General features: G+C 37.9%; 1 protein-coding gene across 7 annotated transcripts in view; it reads left to right on the top strand.

Moving 5' to 3' along the window:
• FBXL18 (F-box and leucine rich repeat protein 18) overlaps nucleotides 1-27721 on the top strand; it is a 130612-nt gene that overhangs the window by 267 nt on the left and 102624 nt on the right. For 4 of the 7 annotated variants that reach the window (XR_012471487.1, XR_012471486.1, XM_074200781.1 and 1 more), the window contains exons 2-3: nucleotides 23685-23894; nucleotides 25017-26563. Coding sequence is in view for 5 of the 7 variants with exons in the window: in XM_074200781.1 (XP_074056882.1) it covers nucleotides 23685-23894; nucleotides 25017-26563 (1757 nt within the window). In the remaining 2 variants the exon portion in view is untranslated. Of the gene's footprint in view, nucleotides 1-25; nucleotides 23895-25016; nucleotides 26564-27721 lie in introns of those variants that run through there. The other 3 variants (XM_074200784.1, XM_074200783.1, XM_074200782.1) reach the window with 3 other exon arrangements.

The following is a 27721-nucleotide window of genomic DNA, read 5'->3' as shown; positions in this document are numbered from 1 at the left end:
GCTCCCGCGGCCCGCCCGCCCCCGCGCCTGCTCACAACCAACATTTCACGGTCGCATCTCCATCCTCCCCCCTGCTGCCTCCCCGGGCTGCTCATCCCACGGGGGTCTTCTTCACCACCATTCACCGCCGCCCTTTCCTCAACTTTAAGGTGCAGCAGAGAGAGCGCCGGATTCGGAGTCAGAAGACCTGAGTTCGAGTTCTGACTCTGCCAGTAACTTCTGTGCCGTTTTCGCTAGCTTTCTTCCTTAGCCCAGTGGAAAGAGCAGTGGCTCTGCAATCGGAGTCCAAAACTTGCCACTGACACGACCTTTCCGCTCTTGCACTAGTCAGGTTTTTTTTTTTCCTCTGGATCTTTATTTCCTTATTTATTAAAAAAAGGTAGTTAGATTACATGGCTTCAGAGATTCTTTTTTCAGTTATAGATCTGTGATCTTATGTGTTCTACTATGGCTCCGTTTCCTCATCCATAAAATAAAAGGAATGGGTAAGATGTTTTGGCTCTTTTGGTCCCTCTTCCTCCCTTTTCTTAATTCTCTATCCTTCATCCTTATCCCTTGACGCTATTTTTAAACCTTTGATTCTCTCACGTCCTAGTTCTCAATGTACTTTTTTTTCATGCTTGATTCTTTCCTTTTAGTTCGCTATCCCCTTGCCTCTCTCTGAGCCCTAGAATCCTAGTCAAGTATTTCTTAGTGTATATTACTCACTTTCTTCCCATCCTCCACATTCCTGCTTTTTTTTTTCCTTTTAAATGATATCTTTTCCTCCATCGTTGCTGAAGCAACTTGGTACAGTGGGAAGACCAGCTGCATTTGAAAAATAGAGGCACTGGATGCCCTGCTACTCACTGTGACATTGGACAAATTATTTAATCTCAATGGACTTCAGTTTCCATTTTAGTAAAGTTGAAGACATTAGACTAGATAATTTCTAAGGTTCCTTCCAGCTTTAGATCTATGATTTTTCATTCTCTTGTTCCAGACCTCACTTTCCCACTTCTGAGTCTGATGTGTTTTTAATCTAGTTAACCATTTCTCCTCCCCTCTTCTAACCCCCCCCCCCCCAAAATATGAAGTTATTCTTTTGTTAACCTAGAACTGGAGGGATCTGAAAGTGGATGAAATTGGTTTCTTTACTAGTTGAGCGCTACCATCTGTTTTATCTTTTGCATGTGTCTCTGAATGTGAATGATGCTTATTTTGCTCAGAATGTTGTGAGTTACTGGAATTGTCTCTTTACTTATGATGAAATTTAGGTCCACAGACAAATTTTACCATATTGATAAGGTATTTTTTTGTGGCATTTGTCTCAGGTTATATAAGGGAAAACAGTGCTTATAATTTGCGAGCAGTGATGAAAATTTCAATCCCAGGTTAAATTGGAAAGTCTCTGGAGAATATTTGGTTTCTTTTTGTTATTGACAACTTGACAATTAGCACATCTTAAAAAAGCAAATTTTAAGTAAAATTTTAAGTAAACTTGATCCTCACTGGGAAACAGTCACTTCTGTTACTATAAGAATTGTGGAGAGTGATGAGTAAAAAACATCGACTGGCAAAAATTATGCAGGTTGGTTCATCTAGAATATTAATTAAACTACCTTTTCCTGAATTTGACATTTTAATCAATGCCCACTCAATTGTGAATTACCAGAGGAGCTTGGTGCCTTCAATGAACTCAGTGTGTACTAAATTCAGCCTCTGAGATGCTTGTGCTCACTTTGGCCTGACAGTGAACACCAAGAAAACTTCACAGGTGCTTCACCAGCTAGCACAACATCATTGGTTTACAACAAATGGAGAAGCTTTGAATATTGTGGTTCGGTTTACTTACTTTAGCAGTATACTTTGCAGGGAGGTACATGTTGATAATGAGATTGTCACATGCATGGCCAGAGCTAGTTTAGTATTTCGGAGTTTGTGATAGAAAGTGTGGGATAGAAGAGGTATTTGACTACCAAACAGACAGTCTACAGAGTCATTGTGCTGACTTCATTGTTGATTGCCTGTGATATCAGGACAGTCTACTACCACCATGCCAGGAAACTGAATCACTTCCACTTAAATTGTTTTAGGAAGATTCTGAAGATCATCTGGCAAGATAAGATTCGGGACATTAAGGTGTCTAGACTCTAGATGTCTGTCTTGAGCTAAGCTGCCAAGCTTTCAAACATTACTACAGAGAGTGCAACTCTGATTGGCATACTACATTGTTCAAATGCCAAACATACACTTGCCACAAAGACTTTTATGGAGAACTCACACAGGGCAAGCAATCTTGGGGGGGGGTCAGGTTAGGTCAGAAAAAGTATTACAAGGTCACTTCCAAGGTCTCTCTTAATAAATTTGGGATTGATTGTATAACATGGTAGACACTGGCACAAGACTACCCAGCATGGTGTGCCCTCATCAAAAAGGAAGCTGTGTTCTATGAGCAAGGCAGAGTTGAAACAGCTCAGAGGAAGCATGAAACTCATAAGTTTAGAGAACCCAACCCAGTTGTTCATATAGACTACTTATGGCCGAACTGTGATAGAGCATTCTGAGCTCTATTGGTCCGATCAGCCACTGTAGGACACATTTTTAACTCATCTCTAACAAAGTGATGTTGTTTTGTTCTTGTTTGTTAAGGAAGGGCATGCACTAACCAATTTAACTGCTGTTAACTAACCAATTAACTGCCTTCTCAGATGGTGAATTAGGAGAGGAACTGACCTACATCAATATTTATAGTCTTGCTGTAAATGAAAGCAAAACAAAACAGTTCACAGGTTCTCCTTGGAGATTAAATAAAAGCATTGGTTTCATAGTGCAATTAAGTATGAGAAGAATAATTTCAGGGGATACTTGGCCATCTTGCCTTGAAGTGTTTATGATGAGTGGAAGCAAAAAGACCATTGAAAAGATAATTGAAGTAATCTGCATCACATCTTTATCACAGAGGGAAAAAGAAATAGAGAAATTTTGCAGGGTACTTGGGAAAACCTAAACCAAGTTAATGCATGCTTTTAGGTATGACATCTGCAGTGTGAAGTTAGGCAGAAAAGAAGATGGTGAAATAAATTAAAAATATAATTTTAGTTAAAGAAATAAAAGAATACAAAGGATTGTGGATTACTGAGAAGATTCTCACTTACAGTTTAGGAATGCTATTTTCATGAAGAATTACTGACCTGGGAAACATTTCAAACTGTTTTGATCACTAAGATCAGAAACAGAATGTGAAGGGTTAAGATGATGGAAGAGTCAAGCTATTTCCTGCCTGGTTGTAAAAAATAAAAACTATCAATGGAAATGGGGAAGTTAGGAGTGGGGACAGCTTTGTGAAGAAGAAAGAGTTGTAAGATTAGTTTGCTTATGCTTTTGTTTACTTTGAGATTTGGCATGATGGTCAAAGGATGATTTCCAGTAGATATAAATGTAGAACTAGAGATAATAAATGACTATAAAAAGCTGAAAAAGTAGAAGTCTTTGGTTCAGAGAAGTAACTTCATAATTATGAATAGATTTGCCTTAATAACAGTTTCTCTTTTTTGTTAATAGCATAGAGTTTTAAGATTTATATAGTACTTAACATCTGAATGTTAACAGCCCTTGGAGGTGTGCCCCTTGCCTTTCTCTAGAATGTGCTATCTCACTTCCTTTTTTCTTTTCTTTTTTTTTGATTTTATATTTAATATTTATTCTCATTTTGTACAAATAACTTTTTTATACATTAATAAAACATTCTTGTTTAAGAGTAAACAAAATGCCCCCTCCCCCCAAAAAATATAGACTTGCTTGAGCAATAAAGGGGAGAGAAAAAAATTAAAATAAAAAATAATAGTAATAATTGTAGATATGTCCAAGTGGCACAATGGACAGAGCACCAGCCTTGGAGCCATGAGCACCCAAGCCCACATCTGGCCCCGTACACCCAACAAATCACCCAGCTGTGTGACATGCAAGCCACCCCAACCCCACTGCCCTGCAAAAACCAAAAAAAAAGAAAAAACAACCCAAAATAAAATAAAATAGTAATAATAGTAGGGGTGGCTGGGTGGCGGACAGAGCACTGGCCCTTGAGCCAGGAGCACCTGGGTCCAAATCCAGCCTCAGATACCAGACAATCACTCTGCTATGTGGCCCCAGGCAGGCCACCCAGCCCCATTTGCCCTGCACCCCCCCCCAAAATAATAATAATAAAAAATGTGCTTCAGTCTTTGTTCCAACACCATCAACTCTGTCGTGAGTGGATCACATTCTTTATGACAAGTCCATCACAAAAGTTACTTCCATATTTTTCCATCATTGCCATTGCTGATCGCATCTCCCTCCTTTTGTATTTCTCCACTACCATGTACTATATTTTCTCTCTCCTTTCACTCTGACTCTGCTGTAGGGTTGCTGAGTGGTACAGCAGACAGATCCCTGGCCCTGGGGCCAAGAGGCCCTGAGCCCCCATACCAACCCTTAGGCCCAGCATCCACCTGGCCCTATGGTCCTGGATAGGCTATCCAATCCCAGCACCTTGCAAGAAGTAAAAAAGAAAATGTGTTATATCTGACCACTCTTCCCCCCATGGTCCATCCTCTCCTCCATTCACATCCCCACCCCTTCCCCCTGCCCCCCCCTCCTTCTTACTCTAGATGTCTATACCCCATTGAGTATATATGCTATTTCCTCTCCTAGCCACCTCTGATGAGAGCAAAGGTTCCCTCATTTCCCCTTGCCTTCCCCTCTTCCATATTATTGCAATAGCTCATTGTAATAAAGAAAAATCTTATATGAAATATCTTGGCCTATTCCCCCTCTCCTTTTTCTTTCTCCCTTTACATTTCCCTTTTTTCTATTGACTCCATTTTTATACCATATTTTATCTTCAGATTCAGCTTTCTCCTGTGCTTCAACTATAAAATCTCCTACTTGCTCTGTTAACTGAGAACGTTCATATGAGTATTATCAGTGTCATTTTTCTATGCAGGAATACATGCAGTTCATCATCATTAAGTCCCTCATATTTTTCCCCTTTCCCTCCCTCTCTATGCTTCACCTGAGTCCTGTATTTGAAGATCAAACCTTCTGTTCAGCTCTGGCCATTCCAACAGGAACATTTGAAATTCCCCTGGTTCGTTGAAAGTCCATCTTTTTCCCTGGAAGAGAACATTCAGTTTGGCTGGGTAGTTGATTCTCGGTTGCATTCTAAAGCTCTTTTGCCTTCCGGTATATTGTATTCCAAGCCCTACGAGCTTCCAATGTAGCTGCTGCTAAGTCCTGTGTGATCCTGACTGCAGCTCCACGATATCGGAATTGTGTCATTCTGACTGCTTGTAATATTTTCTCTTTGACTTGGGAGTTCTGGAACTTGGCTATAATATTCCTGAGGGTTGGTTTTTTGGGATCTCTTTCTCGGTGGGGGGGGATTGGTGGATTCTCTCCATTTCTATTTTGCTCTCTGCTTCTAGGATATCAGGGCAATTTTCCTGTAGTAATTCTTTGAAAATGATGTCAAGGCTCTTTTCCTGATCATGACTTTCAACTATTCCAATAATTTTTAAATTATCTTTCCTAAATCTGTTTTCCATATCAGTTGTTTTTTCAATGAGATGCTTCACATTTTCTTCTAATTTTTCATTTTTTTTGTTTTGAAGTATTGATTCCTAATTTCTCATAAATTCATCATTCTCCCTGAGTTTTGTTCTTTGTTTGAAGGATTTATTTTCCTCAGAGTTTTCTTATCTCTTTTTTCCATCTGGCCAGTTCTGCTTTTTAAAGCATTCTTCTCCTCAACTTTTTGAACTGTTTTTATCCATTTGACCTAAACTTGTTTTTAGTATGCTATTTTCTTCAGCATTTTTTTGGATTTCCTTGACTAAGCTACTGACTTCATTTTCATGTTTTTCCTGCATCTCTCTCATTTCTTTTCCCAGTTTTTCTTCTAACTCCCTCATTTGATTTTCAAAGTCTTTTTTGAGCTCTGTCATAGCCTGAGCCCAATTTCTGTTTTTTCTTGGAGTCTTTAGATGCAGGAGCTTGTGCTTCCTCATCTTCAGACTGAGTATTTTGATCCTTCTTGGGCTCACAGGCAAAGTATTTCTCAATGGTGTTCCTCTTTTTTTCTCTGTTTGCTCATTTTCCCAGTCTAATCCTGTTTTTGGGGTGCTTCCTGAGCTTTTGGGACACTCCTACAAGGATCTCAGTGTGTGAGGCTCTGTCCTCCCTCCTGGTCTGTGAATGACCATAAGTGCCCCCCTTTGCCATGGGGCTGAGGTGGGGGGGTCCTGCTGTTCTGTTGGGGGGGCCTAGACTGGGATCAGGATCTGAATGTGGTCAGAGCCCCAGAGTCCTGTTCCAGGGGCAGAGGACAGAGCTCGGCAGTCTCTCTTTTCACTCCCCTCCCTCAGCTCAATGGGCTCATGCCCTGGGGGCTCCTGCTTACCGGCTCTACCTGCTTTTCTGTTTCCTGGATCTGGGCTTCCGTGGCCAGGTGATCATGCTGCTCACTGTGTGCCCTGTGGGCCGGGCTTCACGTGCTCGCTCTGGCAGAGGTCCCCCTCTGTTCCCCCAATTTGTGCCTGGTGCTCCCTGGGGCGTAGGTCAGGGGGATGAGCTGCGGCTCCCAGCGCCCTGAGGCTGCCTCCAGAAGGGTGAAGTTCTTTTGCTCTGGTGGGCCACCCCTCCGACCTGGAGAGCAGAGCCTTTCTGCTCTTTTCCAGGTTACCTTGAGTAGGAGAACTGCCTCCCTGGGTCCCTCTGTGGGTTCTCTCTCTCGAAAATTTAGTTAAGAGTCCTTAGTTTCGAAGGTTTATGAGAGAGTGCTTAAGACACGATCTGCTCTTGTCACCATCTTCTGCTATCTCATTTCCAGTCAGATCTTCCATACTGGTTACTTTTACTCCACCCTTGGACTTCATACTCTGATTGATGAATTTTCTACTTATCCTGGTTTGTTCTTCTAGATACTTTCTCTCACTTTTCAACTTTTTATGCTTCTCCTCACTGCTTACCAATACCTCTTTATGTTGTCTCCTCCCATTAGAATATAAATCTTTGGGGCAGCTAGGAGGCACAGTGGATAGAGCAATAGCCTTTGCAAGGGGCTGAGTTCAAATAGGCCTCAAACAGCACTTAATACTTGCTTAGCTGTGTGAATTTGGGCAAGTCACTTAACCCCTATGGCCTTGTTAAAAAAATGTAAATCTTTGAGGATTGGGAACTTTCTTAGCATAGTGCTTGGCTTAATGTACTATTTTTCTATTAAAGTTCTAATCTTAAATAGCAGTCAAGAAAGCTAATACAATTGAAGATGGCATTAAGAGAGACATAGTGTTCTGGACTAGAGAGTCTGGTCTGGACTATATACTCTGACCTTGTCAAAACATCTATAATGTTCCTTTTTAGACAGTACCTTTGAAAGACATTGATAATTTTGAGTGCTTCTAAAGTAGGATGACCAGAATGGTTAAGGGCTTTTAGATCACATCATATGAGGATCGGTTAGACTAACTGGGGATCTTTATAGTGTAGAAAAGGAGTTAAAATTTGGCAGGAACCATGATAGCCAAGTATTTGAAGGACTGTCAAGAGGAATGACATAGGGTCAGATAGGTGCCACAGTGGATAGAGCTCCGGCCCTGGATTCAGGAGGACCTGAGTTCAAATATGACCACAGACACTTAATTACCTAGCTATGTGACCTCGGGCAAGTCACTTAATCCCATTGCCTTGTAAAAAACTAAAAAAAAAAATGTAGTATTCATTCAGATTCTGTAGGATTTTTTTTTTTGTTCATTTTGTTTTGTTTTTCTTTCTCTGTATGGTGATAGCATTGTCCGTAGCTGATCACCTAGGGTTGTCCAAGCTCTTGGAACTGCTGAGAGGAGCTGTGTGCATCCAGTTTGATCAACTCACAGTGTTGTTAATGTGTGCAGTGACCTCTTGCTTCTGCTTCATTCACTCAGAATCAGTTTGTGTAATTCATTCTATGCTTCTCTGGAGACTGATCATTCATTTCACTTTCTGTTGATATCCAAAGATGCCAATGGAGTATTCAGATTGTCTGACTTTCTCCCTCTATGTTAGAGGGACAGTCCATTTTCTTGATTTATCTTCAAAGTTACATGTTGACACCTTTTCACACCTGCAGTTTACCTCTCTAGTGTCTTCTGTGTGATACTCTTTAAGTTCTTTAGAAATTGTTGTTTTTATATGTCTCAGTCATAAAACAACCTTGGCAAACTATAAACAGTTTATTTAACTGATCAGTTAAAACAAAACTAAACAAAAAAAATCCCCTTGTCTCTGGGAAAAGCTTTGTATCATTAAATAATCTTTCTAGTTTTCTGAAAGTAATTCAATCTCTTCTCCTGTCATAATCTGGTCAGTAGAAATTTTTTTTATCCACTTGGTCTTTTCATGTGTGGATTGTGAAGTGAAACTCATTCAGAGGGTTCAAGATCTCTTCTAAGATGATCTTTGTCCTTCATTTTTGAAAAAGACCATAATATCAGGGAGGTAATGCCATGACAAGCACATGAATTGGATTTGAGTGAGGAGGAGCTGTGCCAAGTCACCAGTCTCATTTTCTCCTCCAGAGCCATCTGGGTCCAGTGGGTCCAGTAGCTAGATATGAATCAGGACGACTGGAGATGGCCTTGGATTCGAGGCAGTCAGGGTTAAGTGACTTTCCCAAGGTCACACAACTATTAAGTGGCAAGTGTCTATGGCTGAATTCACACTCCTGCCCTCCTGACTCTAAGGCCAGTGTTTTATCCACTACACTACCTAGCTGCCCTCTCTTCCAAGAGTCTCAGCAGTATTTGCTACTTCCTGAAGCCAGATAAATATTATATGCAAGCAGGAACATCTGGAGGATGTTCTTACTGAAACCGACTTCAGTTTGGACTCTACTGAATCTTTTCCAGGAAAGTGTTGAGCACCTTTGGAGAACACATAGTTCTCAGTTTATGCTTTGCCTGATATTCAGTATCAGAAAGTTATTGAACAAAGCTATTTCAGAAATATTTTTCAAGGAATCCTGATTAGTTTTGATGTATAAATAGGAGACATCTTTTGGAAAAGAGCTTTTTACTCTTCTGAATCGCAAATTAGAAACAGTGTATGTGTGTGTCAGTGTGTATGTGTGTGTGTAAGTAAAAGTATCCCTTTGTTCTTTATTGTTGCACAGGCAGTCAATAAGCATTTATTCAGTGCCCATATATGGTCCAGTTATTGTGCTAAATATTGAGGATACAAAGAGAAGCAAAAGACAGTTCCTGCATACCAAATGTTTTCCCACTTTTTCCTTAAGATTTTTTTTTATTAATTCTGATCTTTAATCTGATTATATATAGACGATTACTTCATTGATGACTTGTATCAGTAGCAAGTATTTTTCTGTCAGAATTTTTTTTAGGGGAAGGATATGATATATTCATTGTTTGCCATGTCTGCCATTAGGGTTCTTTTTTTTTTAAATACACATGATATAGTTATACATGTATAACCTATATCAGATTACTTGCTCTTCAGACGAGGATAGAGGGATGGAAATGCGTGACTTAAAATCTTATAGGGAAATGAATGTTGAGGGCTATTTTTGGAAAATAAATAAAATTTGGAAAAATAAATTTATTTTTTTAAAAAAAGAATAATGATATAAAAGTGTGAGGTTTCTGTACAGGTCATTGACCTATTTCATTCCTCCATTCTGACTGTGCTTTGCAAGATATTTCTCACAATCCTTACCTAATGCTACTTTTGATTGAAATCATTGAATGGAAAGTATTGAAGGAGAAAGTAACCTGCAGAAAACCTAATATGAGATTTAACTAATTCAAATCATCTCAACAGTTTTATAGATAAAGTTGGAAAGAAGATAACAAACAGTAATGAAATGGAATAGATTTACTAGTGATAGTGAATTTCACTGGAATGTCCACATTTAGGCTTTTAAGTCCTCTATACCTTATGAAGAAACTTTTTTGAATTTATAAAAATAAAAAAAATTCATGAAAATGATGTTAGAAATTGATGTCGGGGGTGGCTAGGTGGCACAGTGGATACAGCACTGACCTTGGAGTCAGGAGTACCTGAGTTCAAATACAGCCTCAGACACTTAATAATTACCTAACTGTGTGGCCTTGGGCAAGCCACTTAGCCCTGTTTGCCTTGCAAAAACTAAAAAAACAAACAAACAAAAAAAGAAATTAATGTTGAACCTGACTGAAGATATTCACAACATGAGTGGGGGGGTAAGGTTTGAAATTTTTAAGGTGCTCAAGAATTGCTTTTTTTTTAAAGCATATCAAAAAAAAGGAATTTCAAAGATGAAACAAGCCTTTGCCCTCAGGGAACTTTTGTACTATTAGGTTGCAAAGTATACATAGATGAGTAACTGTTAGATAATTTAAGCAGGGAAAGAACAATAATAAATGAGTGTAAATCTGAGAATCTTTTAGGGAGGTAATAACACCTTAGCTGTTCTTCAAAGAAGATAAGAATTTAGTCACGGTGGAGTTGAGCGAGTTCATTCTAAACCTGGAGAATGTCATGAATAAATGCATAGAGATATTGAGATGGAATGTTGAATTTGGGGAACAGTTAGTAGTCCAGTTTGACTAGAATGTAGAGTGGAGTAATGTGTCCCAGGACCAGAAAAGTTGGTTAGAACCAGATTGTGGATGGTCTTAAGTGCCATACTGAGGAGTTTGTTGTTGTTTTTTGACTTTGAAGCAGTAGAAATCCTCTAAAAATTTTCCATTGTGGGAATGTTGTAGTCTATAGCTTAGAGAAATCATTTTGGCAACTATTTGTAAGATGGATGGAGAGTACAGAAGAGACTGAAAGCAGAAAGACCAAGTAAAAGGAAGAGTTCAGAAAGATTGGGAAAAAAAATTTGCACCTGGTGTGATTTCCAAAAATAGGAGACAAAGGAAATATTAGCAATCATAACTACTCAAGCTTCCTTTTTCATCTCTATAATTACTAACATTTATTTGCTTTAAGGTTTTCAAAATACTTATTATCTCATTTGATCCTTACATCTTCTGAAGTATATGCTATTATTATCATTTACAGATGAAGGCTTAGTTTAAGTGACTTTTCAATCAGTAAATGTTTATTAAGCACCTACAGTATACCAGGCCAACCTCTCAGCAGTAATCAAGACATGAAGTCATGGGGACTTGTATGTGCTAGAGGAGAGAAGGAAGCATATTTAAGAGATATTGCAAGGGTGACATTGACAGACTTTGTGTACGGCTTGGATTTAGGGGGGGAGATGAGAAATAGTGAGGAATCCAGGATGACTTTAGATTGTGAGCCTGAAGAACTGGGCGGATGAGGTTACCCTCTGTAGTAATAGGAAAGGTAGACACAGGGAAAGGGTTTGGTAGAAAGATAATAAATTTTATTTTGCAGATATTAAATTTCAAGATGTCTACTGGACATCTAGTTTGAGATGTTTGAAAGGCAGTTAGGGATGGGAGATTGTAGTCAATAGAGAGACTGGAGCAGGAAAGGTAGATTTGAGAATCATCAGCATAGAAATGGTTATTAAATCCATGGGAATAGATGGGATCACCTAGTGAAATAGTATAGAGGGGAAAGAGAAGAAGGCTCAGATAGAATCTTGAGGGATTCCTATGGTTAGAGGGCATGATCTGGAAGATGATTCAACAAAGAAGACCCAGAAGGTTCAGAGAGATTAACAGAGAGAGAGAGAGAGAGAGAGAGAGAGAGAGAGAGAGAGAGAGAGTGTTGTCCCAAAAATATAGAGAGAAGAGGGTATTAAGAAGGAGATGGTTATCAACAGGGTCAAAGGCTTCAGAGAGGTTAAGGAGAATGAGGACTGAGAAAATGTCATTGGATTTGACAGCTAAATTCGCTAGTAACTTTGGAGAGACAGTTTTGCTGGAATGATGAGGTTGAAACCAGATTGAAAAGGGTTAAGAGAGAGGAAAGAAAATGGAAGCACTTTTTTGTAAAAGACTTTTTCAAGGAGTTTACTACAAAAGGCAGAAGAAATATAGGAGGAAAGATTGGATGAAAGGATCCAGTGAAGGATTTTCTTAGAATAGGAGAGTCAAGGACATGTTTGTAGGCAGTAGAAAATTTATCAGCAGAGAATAAAAGAATGAGAATGACAGGGGACAGTCTGTTGGAGGAAACAGGATGTAGGAGGATCACTTGATCTGGGGGGGGGGGTAGCCCTGATAAGGATAAAGACCTTTTCATCATGTGAAATATGAGTGGAGGAGGAAATAATGACAGAAGGATACCTCAATGAGAGGAGATGAAGAAGAGGGGAGGATGAGGAGTTAACAGTGAATGGCCTCATTTTTTTTTCTGTAAAAGGTTTGAGGAGGAATAAGAAAAAAGAGTCACAGCGAGTTGAAAAGGAGGTATAGTAGGATTGTCTAAAAGTAAAGAATGCCAGTTGTGGTTATGTAGCATCAATTTGTAAGGGACTGAGTCAGTTATGCAGCTAGTGAGCATCTGAGGTAGGATTTGAAGCCACCTCTTCCTGACTGTACTCTAATCTCTGTGCCAAGATAGTTATGAAAATTGATACAAGTATTGAAGATATACTTGATGAAAATGAGAAAGGATCAGACATGTTTTTATGTATTTCTTTGCAGCCAACCTTTTTCTGTTCCTGAAGATAGAGAACTTGAGTTTCCTGGTGTATTAATTACACCTCCTCTCTTGGGAGAGTGTGTGTGGGTGGGTGGGGGGCGTAGTTCATAATGCATTTGATTTGGTTGAGCAGAACTCAACCTTAAAAGGTTCTCCTTGAATCTGATTTCTCCCAAGCGCATGTATCATAGAACAGAGCAGTGAGAAGTAGAAAGAACTTTGGGACTGGAGTTAAGGACAGAAGTTCAACATCTGCTGCTAATAACTTGGTGGCTTCATTTTGAGCAGCTTTCTTCACTACTGTGGGCAGATTCTGTAAAGTGGAGATCTAAATAAGACTTAGATGGAAGACCTTACAGATTGTAAAACAGTAAAATAAAGATGAGCTGTTGTTATTGTAAATGGATCTTTGTTCTCAGCAAGTTGAATATTTCCTCCAGTGATGCAGATTGCAGTTTATACCCACCATCAAATCTTGTGTGACTCTTGGCTGTCTGTGTCCTGCAGTTTTACCAAGGGAGCCATTCTTACCTTTTCCTGACATTGTGAGGATGCTGGCAGATCTCTTGGACTGACTGTTTACTCTCTCCACTTGACTGGCCCATTTTTTTTCCTTATTTATTTCCTTTATAAATCCTTTTCTCCATCTTTGAAGTTCTTTTATTATATGCTGTAAGCTGCTCACATCCTCCATGAACCTCTTTTTTGCCCTCTGAATGATACTCATTTTTAATTCTTCAGAGACTGTAGTCGTCACAACTTAGTAATGCAACAGTACTAGCAGAATATCAGAATATAGGTATAGACTCGTCTTCTTTTCTGGGAGTACTTTGGGGTCCATAAAGGAGCTTTCTGGTTCCTGAAGGCAATCCATTTTGTCCTTTTTTTTTGTTTAATTATGGATGCAACTTATCCATTTTGTTTCCCATATGCATGCTGATGTACAAGCTCTAGACTAACGATTGTCCTCATTGCAGGACATTGATGAGGAACAGACATTCTTTATTCACTTGGGTTTTCCTGTATTAATCAGTTATAATCTTTGGAAAGTTAAAGATTTCTGCTTTATTTTGGGGCTTAATTATAGTTAGTGCTTTCTTCAAACGATAGCATCTAGAGAACTTCACAGCCTATGTAGCGACTCGCTCTATTCCTTGATCTTGTTAGATCTGCCTCTAGGAGGCAGACACCCATGGCAAGCATATATATCTGTTTAGTGTCTTATATAATGTTTATGATCTGAGAATCATTAGAGAAGGTTATTATTTTAAGTTTTTAAGACATCTTGAATAATCAATCATTTATTAAGTGCTTCCTCTATGCTAGACACTGCTCAGTTTTGGTAATGCAAAGGAAAAGCAGCAGAAGCAGATGGGTTGCACAGTGGTTAGAGCACCGTCCTTGAGTTCAAATCCAACCTCAGATACTTATTAGCTGCGTGACCCTGGTAAATCGCTTAAGCCCTATTGCCTCCAAAAATATGAAAGAAAGGAAAGAAAAGCAACAACAAGGAGATTGTATTTTAATGGGAGAGACATAGATATAAATAATTACATGTAAAATAAATGGAATAACCTTTGAGAGGAAAACATCAGCAACAGGGTTACCAGGGAAGAATTCTTTCAGGAAGTGACAATTTAAATGTGTCTTAAAAGCTGTCAGGAATTGTATGAGTCAGAAATTAGGAAGGAGACCATTCTAGGTAAAGGAGACAGAAGCTGTTGCAAAGACTCAGAGATAGGAGATAGAGTATCATGTTTTTCCTCTTTAAATCATATACCATTTATCTCGTGTATAGTTTGCTTTGTGCATATTTGTTTGCATGTTGTCTCTCTCATTCAATATGTACTCCTTAAGGACCGGGGCTGTCTTTTGCCTCTTTTTGTTTCCTATAGCTTAGCACAGTGCCTGGAATATAAAAAACTCTTAATAAATGTTGGAAATGTAGTAAATGTAAGGAAAAGCAAGTAGGCCAGTATGGCTGACCCATCCTATATTTGGAGGGGAGAAATATGCTGAAAGACTGGAAACACAAGGACAAGTTGTGAAGAACTTCATTGTGGAGCAGAGGATTTTATGTTTCATCCTAAAAATAGGCAACTGCCAACACTTATTGATTAGGGAGGTGACTTATTTTATGCTTTAGGAAAATCACTTTGATATCTATGTGGGTAGATTGGAGTGGGAAGAGCCTTATTAATAATAGCTAATCTTTGTATAGTGCTTTAAAATTTGCAAAGCACTCTACATATATTATTAATCCTTACAACAACCCTGTGATTTTTGTACTGTTATTATTCCTTGTTTTATAGATGAGGAAGCCAGCTTAAGAAAAGTTGTGACCTCCCTGAGAGTAAATAATGGAGTGTAATTTGAACTCGGGGCTTCTTGATTCCAAGTATGCCACTGCGTACCAGCTGCCTCTGAGGCAAGGAGCCCAATTAGAAGGTGGTGAGAGCCTATAGTGGTAATTGTATGAGTGGCTGAATATGTGTGGTGAGCAAGAGAGAAGAGTCAAGGATAATACTGAGATTGTGAACCTGAATATCTGGAAGGATGATGGTATCAACAATAACAGGGAAGTAAGAAAGAGGAGTGATTTTGCAGGGAAAGATAAATGAATTCTATTTTGGACATGTTGATTTTGAGAGACTTAAGGAACCTCCATTTGGAAATGTCTACTAGGCAATTGAATGCTTGAGCTTAGCACAGTGCCTGGAGTATAACAGGCTCTTAATAAATATTGATTGATCAATCCTGTAAGGAAAAGCAAATAGACCAGTACGGCTGACCCATCCTATGTTGGGGGGGGGGGGAGTAATGTGCTGAAAGACTGGAAAGAAAAGGACATGTGAAGAACTTCAGTGTTGGAGCAGAGGATTTTATGTTTAATTTCATTCGGAGCAGGAGCTCTTAAGAGAGACTAGAGCTGAATTAACTGGATTCGGAAGTGATTAGTGAACCCATAGTAACTGAAGAGATCACCAAATGAGAATGTATTGAGAAAAGAGAAGAGAACCTAATATGACCTTGGATTCACCCACAGGTATGACATAGGTAAAGGACCAACAGAGGAAATTGCAAGGAATGGCAAAGGTGTAGGAAAATAAGAGAAGGCAGTGTCACAAAAGTCAGAGAAAGGAGTGTATCCTGGAAGAGAAAATGGTTAACAGTGTTTCATAGAGGGCAAGAAGAATGAGGATTGAGGAAAGACCATTAGATTTGGTGGTTAAGAGAATAGCTTTGATGTGTGGTTGGAAGATACGTTGTTGGAAAGAGGTTTTTTTTTTTGAAGAAAAAATTTATTAAAAATGTAACAAGACATAGGAAGGGCTAGGGAGGGAGAGGGAGAGAGCGAGAGCGAGAGAGAGAGAGAGAGAGAGAGAGAGAGAGAGAGAGAGAGAGAGAAGAACAGCTAAGTTGCATTGTCTGGGCCTTGGTCAGAGAAGACTACGGCCCTGAGCCAGGGTCCAGCCCAGGTTTTTATGTCTTGCCTCTCATCTAGAGGGCAAAAGGTGAATTTCCTTCCCCCTTTACTGGACCCAGAATTAAGTAGAGGGTCAAGCCTAAGGAGATCAGGATACAAATTTTACATTCAAGAATGGGGAAGGTCTCCACCCAAGCAGCTTTTAAGATAACAATTGTTTCTGTTAAAATCATAATTCTCTACTCCTAGTCAATTTACATCTTAAGAGTCAATTTACATCTCCACCCAGTTTCTACATTCACAGTTCTCTTCATCTCCCCTGTATCATCCCCCCCCCCCCAAAAAAAAATTATTCAGGACCAGATTCTTCTGGACCATTTGGAGATGAATGTATTACAGTGAGGGCTTTGTTGAGGCAGGGTCCAAGAGAACGATTGGTTGGCACAGCTGGTTGGCATCATGCAGAGGCTGGTCTTGGAGCTATACAGCCAAGAGAAACAAAACTCAAGGGAAAAAATTGAGAAGCAAAAACCAGAGATATACTTTTCTCTTTTATTTATCTATTTATTTGTTTGTTTAGATTTTTCAAGGCAATGGGGTGAAGTGGCTTGCCCAAGGCCACACAGCTAGGTAATTATTAAGTGTCTGAAGTTGGATTTGAACCCAGGTACTCCTGATTCCAAGGCTGGTGCTCTATTCACTACGTCACCTAGCTGCCCCTACAAGAGATATTCTAACAGAGAAAGCTATTTAACAAAGGTCCAATAATTAGGAAAAAAAACTAGGTCTCCAAGGGGCAAGAATTATACTTTATGATCCTAAACCAGTATCAAAATACCTTTTGTAAGAACATGGGTTCCAATATAACAGATTTGTTGATGGATACTATATAAGTTGCAAATAAAAACTCAAAAATAGTATAAACAAAGGTACTAAAAAGGCATTTTAAAAACTACACATGTCCAAAAAGTAATTTGCAACAAAATTTTCTATTTTAGTTTTGGCCATGTTTAGAATGGACAAAAATTCTAGTTGAGGAATGGATCTCTCCTTAGGCATTCTCCTGATCCATTGGTTCACTCTCATACATAATTTAGAAAGAGTTTTTTTTTTAGATTTTTTTTTTTATTTTGCAAGGCAAATGGGTTTAAGTGGTTTGCCCATGGCCACACAGCCAGGTAATTATTAAGTGTCTGAGACCGGACTTGAACCCAGGTACTGCTGAATCCAGGGCCGGTGCTTTATCCACTGCACCACCTAGCCACCCCTAGAAAGAGTTTTTAAAGTGGCATTTTGTGCTACTGAATCAAATGTTTTTTAAAAAAATAATAAACAATAAGCTCAGTAGAACTTATATTTTCTATTTCCAAGTCAGTTATGGGCCAATAAAGAGTATCTCTCAGTGCCTTTTTTATTGTATAAATATTTTATATGTTTTCAAATCAGATTCAATAGTAGTTTCTACCAATCAGTTTTTGGTAAGGTTTTGAATTTTACCCCTTCTTCCCTTCCCTCCCTGCTCTCCCCCAACAGAAGGCAATCTGATAATCTTTACATTGTTTCCATGGTATTCACTGATCAAAATTGAATGTGTTGAGAGAAAAACATATCCTTGAGGAAGAAATAAAATATCAGAGATAGCAAAATTATGTAGTACATAAGACAACTTTTTTTTTTAATTGAAGTCAAAAATCTTTAAGTTCCACAGTTTTCTTTGGATATAGATGGTGTTCTCCCCTGAAATTGTCCCTGATTGTTGCACTGATGGAGTAAGCAAATCCATCAAGGTTGATGATCGCCCCATGTTGCTGTTAGGGTGTACAATATTCTTCTGTTTTTGCTCATCTCACTCAGCATCATTTCATGGAAGTCTTTCCAGACTTCTCTAAAATCCCATCCCTCCTGAATTCTAATAGAACAATTATGTTCCATCACACACATATACCACAATTTGGTCAACTATTCCCCAATTCATGGACATTCTTTGCCACCACAAATAGAGCTGCTATGAATATTTTTGTACAAGTGGTGTTTTTACCTTGTTTCATGATCTTTTCAGGATATAGGCCCTGTAATGATATTGCTGGATCAAAAGGTATGCACATTTTTATTGTTCTCAGTTGCTTTTTTTTTTTGGCAAGGCAAATGGAGTTAAGTGGCTTGACCAAGGCCACACAGCTAGTCTCAGTTGCTTTTTAAAATAACAGCAGACATTTTTTTCCCATGCCTTTAAAATGTTATCTTCTGGTACTTTGAATGGATCTGGGAGTTAGGGTAGTGTAGTGTAATGGAAAGTCCCTGCATTTGGAGTAAAAGAACCTGAGGACATGGCTTTAACTACTGAACTATTCGTGTGACCCTTAACATCTTGGTGTCAGTTCCTCATTTATAAATCAGTTGGCTTCTAGGGTTACTTCCAGCTTTGAAGCTATGATTTTTAACATGAATTTCTTCTGTTCACACTATTTATTTACTTGGGCTGGTTTTCCCATTTTGTTTAAATTTTTTTTTTGAAAATGATATCAAATTAATTGATTTCATTTGTAATTTTATTTATTTTGTGCATTTAAAAACATTCTGAGAAAGGTGCTCACTAGATTACAGAAAAAAGGGACTCACTAGACTACATTTCTACCTCTTTAAATATATTTGGTACTATGCTAGTAGCTCTGTTGTCCTTGATAGTTAAAAAAACAAAACAAAACAAAAATAAGGTTTGTTAATAGCTTTACTGATGTCTTCTATTTTGTTTCTTTGCTATCTGACCTTGTCTTGATATGACTTTGCTTTAGTTCTCTTGCCAAACTTTTCTAAAATTGTTTTTTGCCTTTTACTGTTGTTATTTTCTATTTTATGATGCAGTACTATTCATATCTTCTATTATCCTTTTTTTAAAAGATTTTATAAATGAGCTTGTATTCTAAACCACAATTGTCTTTATTATTTCTCTTCACTTGTTAAGTAATTCAAATGTTTGCTAATTAAGGTGCTTATCCTTTCATTTATCTGAAACATCTTTTTTTTCAGTTTTGTTTATGGAAAAAAGGTCAAGATTGAAGATTTAGTTTGTTCAGAAATAGATATACTTGAACTTTGGACAACAATCTCAATTTAGTGAACCAACAACTAAGTTTTTAGACAGCTAAATACTTCGTCATTCTTAGCATCCTCTGCCTCCTTTTCTTGGTACTATATACCACTGGAGACATGGAAGAAGAATGCTTAGAACTAAGGCCTTATTGTGTTTTTGTTTTGTAGATTGCCATAGTCAAGGAATTCAATATCAAGTTGTCAGTTTACAGGTTGTAAGCCTTTTACTTTAGTTAGGCTGGTTCTTGGAAAGCAGAACCTTGCATGAACCTTATTTTATTGTAATCAGTAATAACGATGAAAATATTTTCATAAGATTTTTTGACATATGAACCAGTAGAAGAAACTTTAATGATCCTTTGATTATTGTTATTAAATGGAATATAAAACAGTGACATACATATTAGAATTATTTTCCAGTGTCATGGAGAATTTTCTGTGCAAATCCAAATCAAAGAGGGATTCCCTCTAGATGGTGATGTTTACAGATAATACCTTTTTTTTTGGATGACATTCTTATAGCATTATGTCTAGTATATTGGAAAATCTCTTGATAGGAATCATAATAAATAAAAAGTTCAAGCATAACTATCCACAGAGGAAAAACCAAATGGATGAAAAAATAAATTGTCTAGATTATTACTCATAGTTGGATGTGGAGGTAGACACTGAGCTAGGATCAGAGTTGAATAGGAGCAGAGATTATATTTGGAATATTGTGCAGTTATTTTAATTAAATCTATATTGTTCCCTGACATAGCTTTTCTCTTTAATAATGAAATTCTCCTGGTAATATTTTACAGCTGAAAATCATGGAACATGACAACCTCACAAAAGCTGTAAATTCAAAAAACAGTGGAAAGATAGATGATGAAAGGCTCTGGTACTTTACCAGTTATGACTTGAATGCAAGAAATGTTGCAAAAGTCATGAAAATCGAGTAGGTGGGTTGGTCAGAAGTCAGGAATGAAGATAATAGACACATAATAGCCCAAGTATTGTACTGGTACCTCCAGAATATTCAGAGATCCAAAGGTAAGCCTCTATTTTGTTGGGTAAATGCATCTCTAGTGGATCTGTGGGAGATCATTGGGCAAAAAGTTCTATAGAAAGACAAAAGATGAGTGGATTGCTATCTGTACCAGTGGATTAAGTACCCCATCAATCATTGATCCTTTGAAGTGTTTTCACCTGTGGGCCATTGTGGAAATTATTGTTCATCATTTGACTTTGATGCTTGAGATTAGCAGTGTTTTCTTTCTATATTTCTGTTTTTTTTTTTAAAGTTTTTGCAAGGCTGTGGAATTAAGTAGCTTGCCCAAGGCCACACAGCTAGGTAATTATTAAGTGTCTGAGGCCGGATTTGAACTCCAGGGCCAGCATTCTATCCACTGTGCCACCTAACTGCCCCCCTTTCTATATTTCTGGAAATGTAATGTTCTTTTGCTTTTAATCTACTCTCTCTTTTTACTTCTTGCTTCTGGGAAACCTTTTCTTTCACTTCTATTGGCTTGGATTACTGTACACCCCCCACTCCCCCAAGGAAAACTCTTCTAATTACTTTGGAGGAAGTTGGTTGTCTTTTTTTCCTCTCAGTTACTAAACTCAGTTATTCAGTTTCCTACTCATTTACCTTTGGTATCTCTGGGTCTAAGCTCATAAGAGAAGTATGGTGTATAATTTCTTGTACTGGACATAGAAGTGAATTTCTGTTTTTCTGAGTATTTTTTAAGAGTTCCCTATTTTGACTTACTTAGTAAAGTGTCCATTTCACATAGTAGGCTTATAATAATAATGTTTGTCCTTGTTTTGAAGACTTTGACATCAGGCAGGTGATGCCATAACAAGCACGTGAATTGGATTTGAGTGAGGAGGTGCTGTGCTAAGTCACCAGCCTCACTTTCTCCTCTAGCCATTTGGATCCAATGGCCAGATATGAATTGGGATGACTGGAGATGACCCTGGATACGGAGCAATGCATGACTTGCCCAAGGTCACAAAGCAGAGTACCAAGTTTCTGTGACTGGATTAGAACTCCTGTCCTCCTGAATCCAAGGCTCTATCTACTTCACTACCTAGCTGCCCTACATAACAGTCTTATAATAAATTTTGTTCACTGGGTAATCTCAATTCAAAAAAGCACCTAGCCAAGTGAGGCTTGAAGAAAACAGAAAGGGTAAAGTAGACAACTTTGATTTGCGCTTCTCTTACTCCACTATTTTGATTACATTACTTTGGTGCCAAAGCAATAATTGGCTTAGATACTGATCCTGACTTGAATAGTAAGTTTCTGCCATTACAGACTCACAGTTTTAGAGTATAATTTGTTTTATCATATGTCTCTCAAGTAAGAAATCTCTTGCACATCAAGTATTTGTCTTTGGGAGACTTTAATTCATTTGGTTTCTGCAATTTAGGAGGGCAGATTTTAAAGATAAGGTTGAAGAATAATTTATTGAATGTTTTGTAGAAGGAATTCTTATTCAGGTTTATAATTGAAGAAGGTGACCCCTAAATTCCTTTTAACTCTGGAATTCTGTGACTGCTGTGTGAAGGATAAGGTGTGACCCTCTGTTTTCCATAGAAAAATATTATTCCCCATAGGCAGAATGACTTTGCTCAGAAGCATATGAATGGGCTTTTGGGAATCTAAAAAGAAAGTTTTGCATCAAAGTGACTCTTCACCATTAATAGGCAAACAACTGAGCATGTTGGACTGATTGATGGTGAGATCACCATTGTAGAGGAGGATGACACCAAACACTTCTGGTACAAATTTGGATGTGTAAGATTCACTCAGACTTAGATAGATGTAGGACATTCTGGCAAGCATCCTACTTTTGAGACAGTACTTTTTTTTTTATTTTTTTGAGACTTTTTTTTAAATTTGGATAACATGCATCAGAGATAACATGCAGGGGAATGACATTAAATCACCTTGACTAAATGACAAAATGATTCTAAAAGAACTTGAGAAAGAACAAAGTTGAGTATATTAGGGAAATAGGAGAGAAAGATCTTGGAGAATTCCTTGTGTTTTCACCCAATTTCCAGTATTTTTCTTATTTTTTATAAATATTCATTGTTGAATGCCTACTGTTTACAAAGTATTTTTCTTATTAAGAAAAGACCTGATCTTACTCTGTTGATGCTTATTCCAAAATTTAAATTAAATTAGCACAGTATAAATGGACATATGTCCACAGTTATACTTTGCAAACACCTGAATATTTCCTTTTTTTTCCCTTCCTTTTTTTGGACAGGAAAATCAAGGAAGTGATGATACAGAAGAAGGCTAGCAAAGTGATAGGGTACAAGAATGCTTTGGTGGATGGCTATGGCAAAGAGTGTTGCAGTGCACTTGAGAAATAGATAGCATGCTACTTTCAGGTTATTACTTTAAGAGATATCTTTGGAGCTCACAAAGAAAAGAAACAAAATTTTTATTGATATTATTTGATATAAACTTTGGATTTTAAGAATAGGACAATATAGAATATTGGGTTTGAAATGATAATTTCACAATCTTCATTAAATCCTTTAACTTCCATTTTGGTTGCCATATTTGGAAAATGCTTATATTTGTTTGCACTGATGGAAATGTGTGTGTGGGGAATATTCATGGAAACTCATTTCTAGGGCTCCTCTGTTCTGCCATTATGCAAAAGCATTTGACTATGTACAAATGATTTAACAGTTCCCAGCACAAAGTAATTTTCATTCCCACCATTGCATGTTTGTAAAGCAATCTTAGTGCAGACTTTGCCATGGACTATCATAGTGATTGTTGCCATAGGATCTTATAAGACAGTTGTTTAGAAAATAAGAATTAAAAAAGGAGACAGGCAAAAACAGGGGCTTAAGATATACACATTTTTAAAAAAAAAATAGTACAGATGATTATTTGCTGCTTTTCCTTGCTATGATGATCAATAAAATAGAGAAAAGGGACAGCTAGGTGGTACAGTGGATAGAGCACTGGCCCTGGAGTTAGGAGGACCTGAGTTCAAATTCAGCCTCAGACACTTAATGATAATTACCTGTTTGACCTTTGGCAAGTCACTTAACCCCACCGCCTTGCAAAAACATACATATACAAATAAATTAATTAATTAAAAGTAGAGAAAAGAAACAAAGTCAGTGAAAATTTTGTAAGGTCCTAGCTGGTGAAAGTATTATGTCCAAAAGCACAGCACTTTTAATTGAAAGCCCACAGTGTAGTAAACTAATTTTTGGACATGAATGTAATTTTCTAATTTCTATTTATTCTTTCTCAAGAAAAATCTCAATACCGTAGATTTTGATGTAATGGAAGTTTAAGAATTTTTATCCTTTTTTTTAAAGGCCAAGGGATTTGTAATAAGATTAATTTTTTTTAGGGCTTGTGTTTTTTGCAATGTGTTTTTTTAGGTTTTTTTTCCCCCTTCTCACTTGTTTGCCTATTCATTTTGCTTGACCAGGTAGAATGTGTTTGTGTGGTCCTTTCAATTCTCTCATATCCATTAGGAATTTCGCTTTTTTTTTTTAAAAAATTCTTATTTCCTTTCAGGAGATGCCAAATGAAGATGAATCAAACACCATTGACCTAATGAATAGCATAAACCTAATGGAGTTTTCTGATGAGATCCTTTTGCACATTCTGAGTTATATCCCCAGTACAGACTTGATTTTGAATGTTAGGAGAACCTGCAGAAAGTTGGCAATTCTTTGTCTTGACAAAAGTCTTACTCATACAGTACTGCTTCATAGGGATTATCAGGTAAGAAATAGATAGTAATAATTTCATTTACTCTCTCAAACTTCATCTTCACCACGAATCAGATTTAGATTGAGGAAACGACACTTGGGTAGGTATTAGGTAGCTAATGCTAGTTATTTTCTGTACTTTTTTTAAAAAAAGTCTACTTTTAAAAGAAAAAAAATAGGACCTAGGATAGAGATTTTAATCTAAGGCCCTTCTGGCGCAGATTACACCTCCTTAATTCTCTGTGTTTCTTGTCCAAGTATTACATATCTATATCTGTTATTGAGTATTTGTATAACATATTGAAGGGGCTTTTCTGTTTTTTTTTTTTTAAATGTATCTTGGATATTAGTGAAGCAATTAAGCCATCCATTTATTGTTGTCCTCTGCTTTTGTTATGGGACTTACCCCAAGTACTTTCCTGTTCTTAACAGGATATTTTTGTTGAAGGATAATAGGAAAATTATATGATAGTTGCCCAAATTATCACCTTGAATTAGTACTATTTCATAGGAAGGCTCATTTTTTTTAAGGAAATGCTTAAATTTCCTTGCTTATCATTAATGCTGATTCCCTGGTGTGAAAGAAGTAGACAGACTTCTCTTACAGGAAATTTGAATACCAGGTATAAGAGCTAGTAAATCTTATGATAATTCAAAGTATATTATTAGAAATTTATATATATTAAGTATGTTTGATATCTCCAATTCAATCCAAAAGTTTGTAGTTGCTTATTACTTTTTTAGATTCCTGCAAGACAGGACATGTCATCTATCGACTGTCTGAAATTTTCAGCTGTTACATTGGTCTGACTATATGCTATCTTCCAAATATGGGTACAAGTTTCCAAAATTTTTTATGCAAGCCAGATATGGGCTACATATGACCTATGTTTAGATGAATACAATCATTTGTGAGTTAATGTGAAATCAGTGTAAGGAGGAAAAGAAGACTGTATCTAAGACTTTCTTGTCAGGAACTTGCCTGGCAGAAGGGGATCCATCCCTTCTGTTCTAAAATTCTGTGATACTAATTTTTTAAAAGGGGGGTTTATAGGATTTGAGAAAGGATAAAATAACTTTTTTGGACTTCTTTGTAAATCTAAATCTTTTTCCTACCTTTCCTTCTTTAATGCAGGCCAGTGAAGATAAAGTGAAACAATTGGTGAGGGAGATTGGGAAAGAGATTCACCAACTGAACATGGCAGGCTGCTATTGGTTGTCTGGTACCACAATTGAGCATGTGACCCGCTGCAGGAACCTAGTGAAAGTGAACTTGTCGGGCTGCCATCTTACCTCCATCCGACTCTCTAAGATGCTGTCAGCCCTCCAGCATTTACGCTCTCTGGCCATCGATGTCAACCCAGGTTTTGATGCCAGCCAGTTGAGCAGTGAATGTAAAGCTACTCTCAGCCGGGTGTTAGAATTGAAACAGACCCTATATACACCATCATATGGGGTGGTACCTTGCTGTACCAGTCTTGAAAAACTACTGCTTTATTTTGAAATCCTAGACCGTACCCGAGAAGGAGCAATTCTCTCAGGCCAGCTAATGGTGGGTCAGAGCAATGTCCCCCACTACCAGAATCTTCGTGTGTTTTATGCTAGATTGGCCCCTGGCTACATCAATCAGGAGGTAGTGAGGCTGTATTTGGCTGTGCTCAGTGATCGAACTCCTGAAAACCTTCATGCTTTTCTCATTTCAGTTCCGGGTAGCTTTGCAGAGAGTGGAGCCACCAAAAACCTACTGGACTCCATGGCTCGCAATGTCTCCTTGGATGCATTGCAACTTCCCAAATCCTGGCTTAATGGCTCCTCGCTACTTCAAAATATGAAGTTCAACAACCCTTTTTACTTCAGTTTCAGCCGTTGTACTTTGTCTGGAGGACACCTGATTCAGAGAGTAATTAATGGGGGAAAAGACCTCAAAAGCTTAGCCAGCTTGAATCTCAGTGGTTGTATTCATTGTCTGTCTCCAGACTCATTATTTCGCAAAGCAGAGGATGATATTGATAGCAGCATCCTGGAAACATTGGTTATGTCCTGCTGCAATCTGAAACACTTAAATCTATCTGCTGCACACCACCACAGCTCTGAAGATTTGGGGAAGCATTTGTGTCAACTCTTAGCTCAGCTTCAACACCTACGTTCTTTATCCCTTCCTGTTTGTTCCATTGCAGACTCTGCACCAAAGGCAGATAAGGCACCCACACAGATGGTGACTAATGCAGTGCCCCGAGGATTTGGGAAGAAAGTCCGAATTGGAGTGCAAACATATCCCAGGATCATGCCTTCTGAGTCAGTGAGTCAGAAGCCATCCTCTGTTTTCTGGACTCTTCTGGAGAATGTGCCATTTTTGGAAACCCTGGAGTTAATTGGGTCCAATTTTTCTTCTGCCATGCCCCGGAATGAGCCTGCCATTCGAAACTCACTACCCCCCTGCAGCCGTGCACAGAACGTTGGGGATGCTGAGGTGGCTGCCATTGGCCAGCTGGCATTTTTACGAAATTTGACATTGGCCCAGCTGCCCAGCATTCTTACAGGTTCTGGGCTCATTAGCATTGGGTTGCAGTGCCAGCAACTGCAGACACTATCACTGGCTAATCTGGGCATGATGGGGAAAGTGGTCTACATGTCTGCCCTCTCTGATATGCTAAAGCACTGCAAAAAGCTAAAAGATCTCAGGTGAGGAAGAACTCATGATCTTTTTCTAATGTCTTCATTCTTTGAATGAAGGTTTAGATATACTATGAGTTGCATTGAGTTGGCCTAATACCTCAAAAGGGAAGACCTGTTAGTCTAATTCATGACTTAGAATCACTAGTAGTCTGTGTTGGAATTACTTTACAATATGATCCTTTAGCTACTTCAATACTGAACACTTGTGGATAGACTCTGGAATGAATGTGTTTCATATTGAATTCAGCTTTGTAGTATAGTGAGATTTCAGAGTTTTTCTGTTTTGATGAGTATCTAGTAGTCAATCTGAGTAGCACCTTGGACAGGAGTATCAGTGTAAGTGGATATGGCATTGAGTCAGGAGAAACTGAGTTCAAATCCTGCCTTGGATGCTTATTTGCTGTGTGATCTGGAAAAGTCATTTAATTTCTCTCCACCTTAGTTTCCTTGGCTTTAAAATGAGGGGGATTAGATTTATTGGCCTCTTAAGTTTCTAGTTCTAAATCTTTGATCATCTGGGCTTGAATTGAGGTGTTTTATTTATGTGAAAATCTTAACTGATCCAGCTTGAAATCTGTGATCCTTTCATATGTTGTCTATTTGAATTTGAAGAATTCGAAATAACTGCAATTTTAAGCACATTATTTCATTGATTATGGATTATAAGTTATACTAATAATGTTAAAATACTATAAGCTGAGAAGACTGAATGTGCACCATATTAGAGATCAGATTCTTATCCTAGGTCTGCCACTGTATGATGTTGGATGAAACCCTTTTCCTTTGAGGGCCTAATTTTGTTCATATATTAAATGAAAGAATTGGACAAGTTGATTCTTATTGTCTCTTCCAGTGCCAAAATTATGCGTTTAAATGTAAGTAGTTCTAACTTTGGAACTTGCTGGTTTTCCTTTCTTTTTGGAATTATTATCTAACCTAAAGTAGTGACGTTACAAGTAGATGATAATATAGAATTTTGGAATTTAGAGAAATCTTGAAAATTCACAGGACTTTTCACCCTGAAATAGAATTCTCAAGGGATGTTTTAAATTATCTTCCTGATTATTGTGCAAGCCTCCATCACTACCATAGCAAAAGTTCTGAAGAACAACTTTTTGGGGGAACTGTATGGTGGAGTAAAGAATTGAGGCCAACCAAATTTGA

The sequence above is a fragment of the Macrotis lagotis genome, chromosome X, assembly GCF_037893015.1.
Source record: "Macrotis lagotis isolate mMagLag1 chromosome X, bilby.v1.9.chrom.fasta, whole genome shotgun sequence".
In the NCBI taxonomy this organism is placed as follows: domain Eukaryota; kingdom Metazoa; phylum Chordata; class Mammalia; order Peramelemorphia; family Peramelidae; genus Macrotis; species Macrotis lagotis.
Note: the sequence above shows the minus strand (reverse complement) of the source record. Positions and strands in the feature narration are given on the sequence as shown.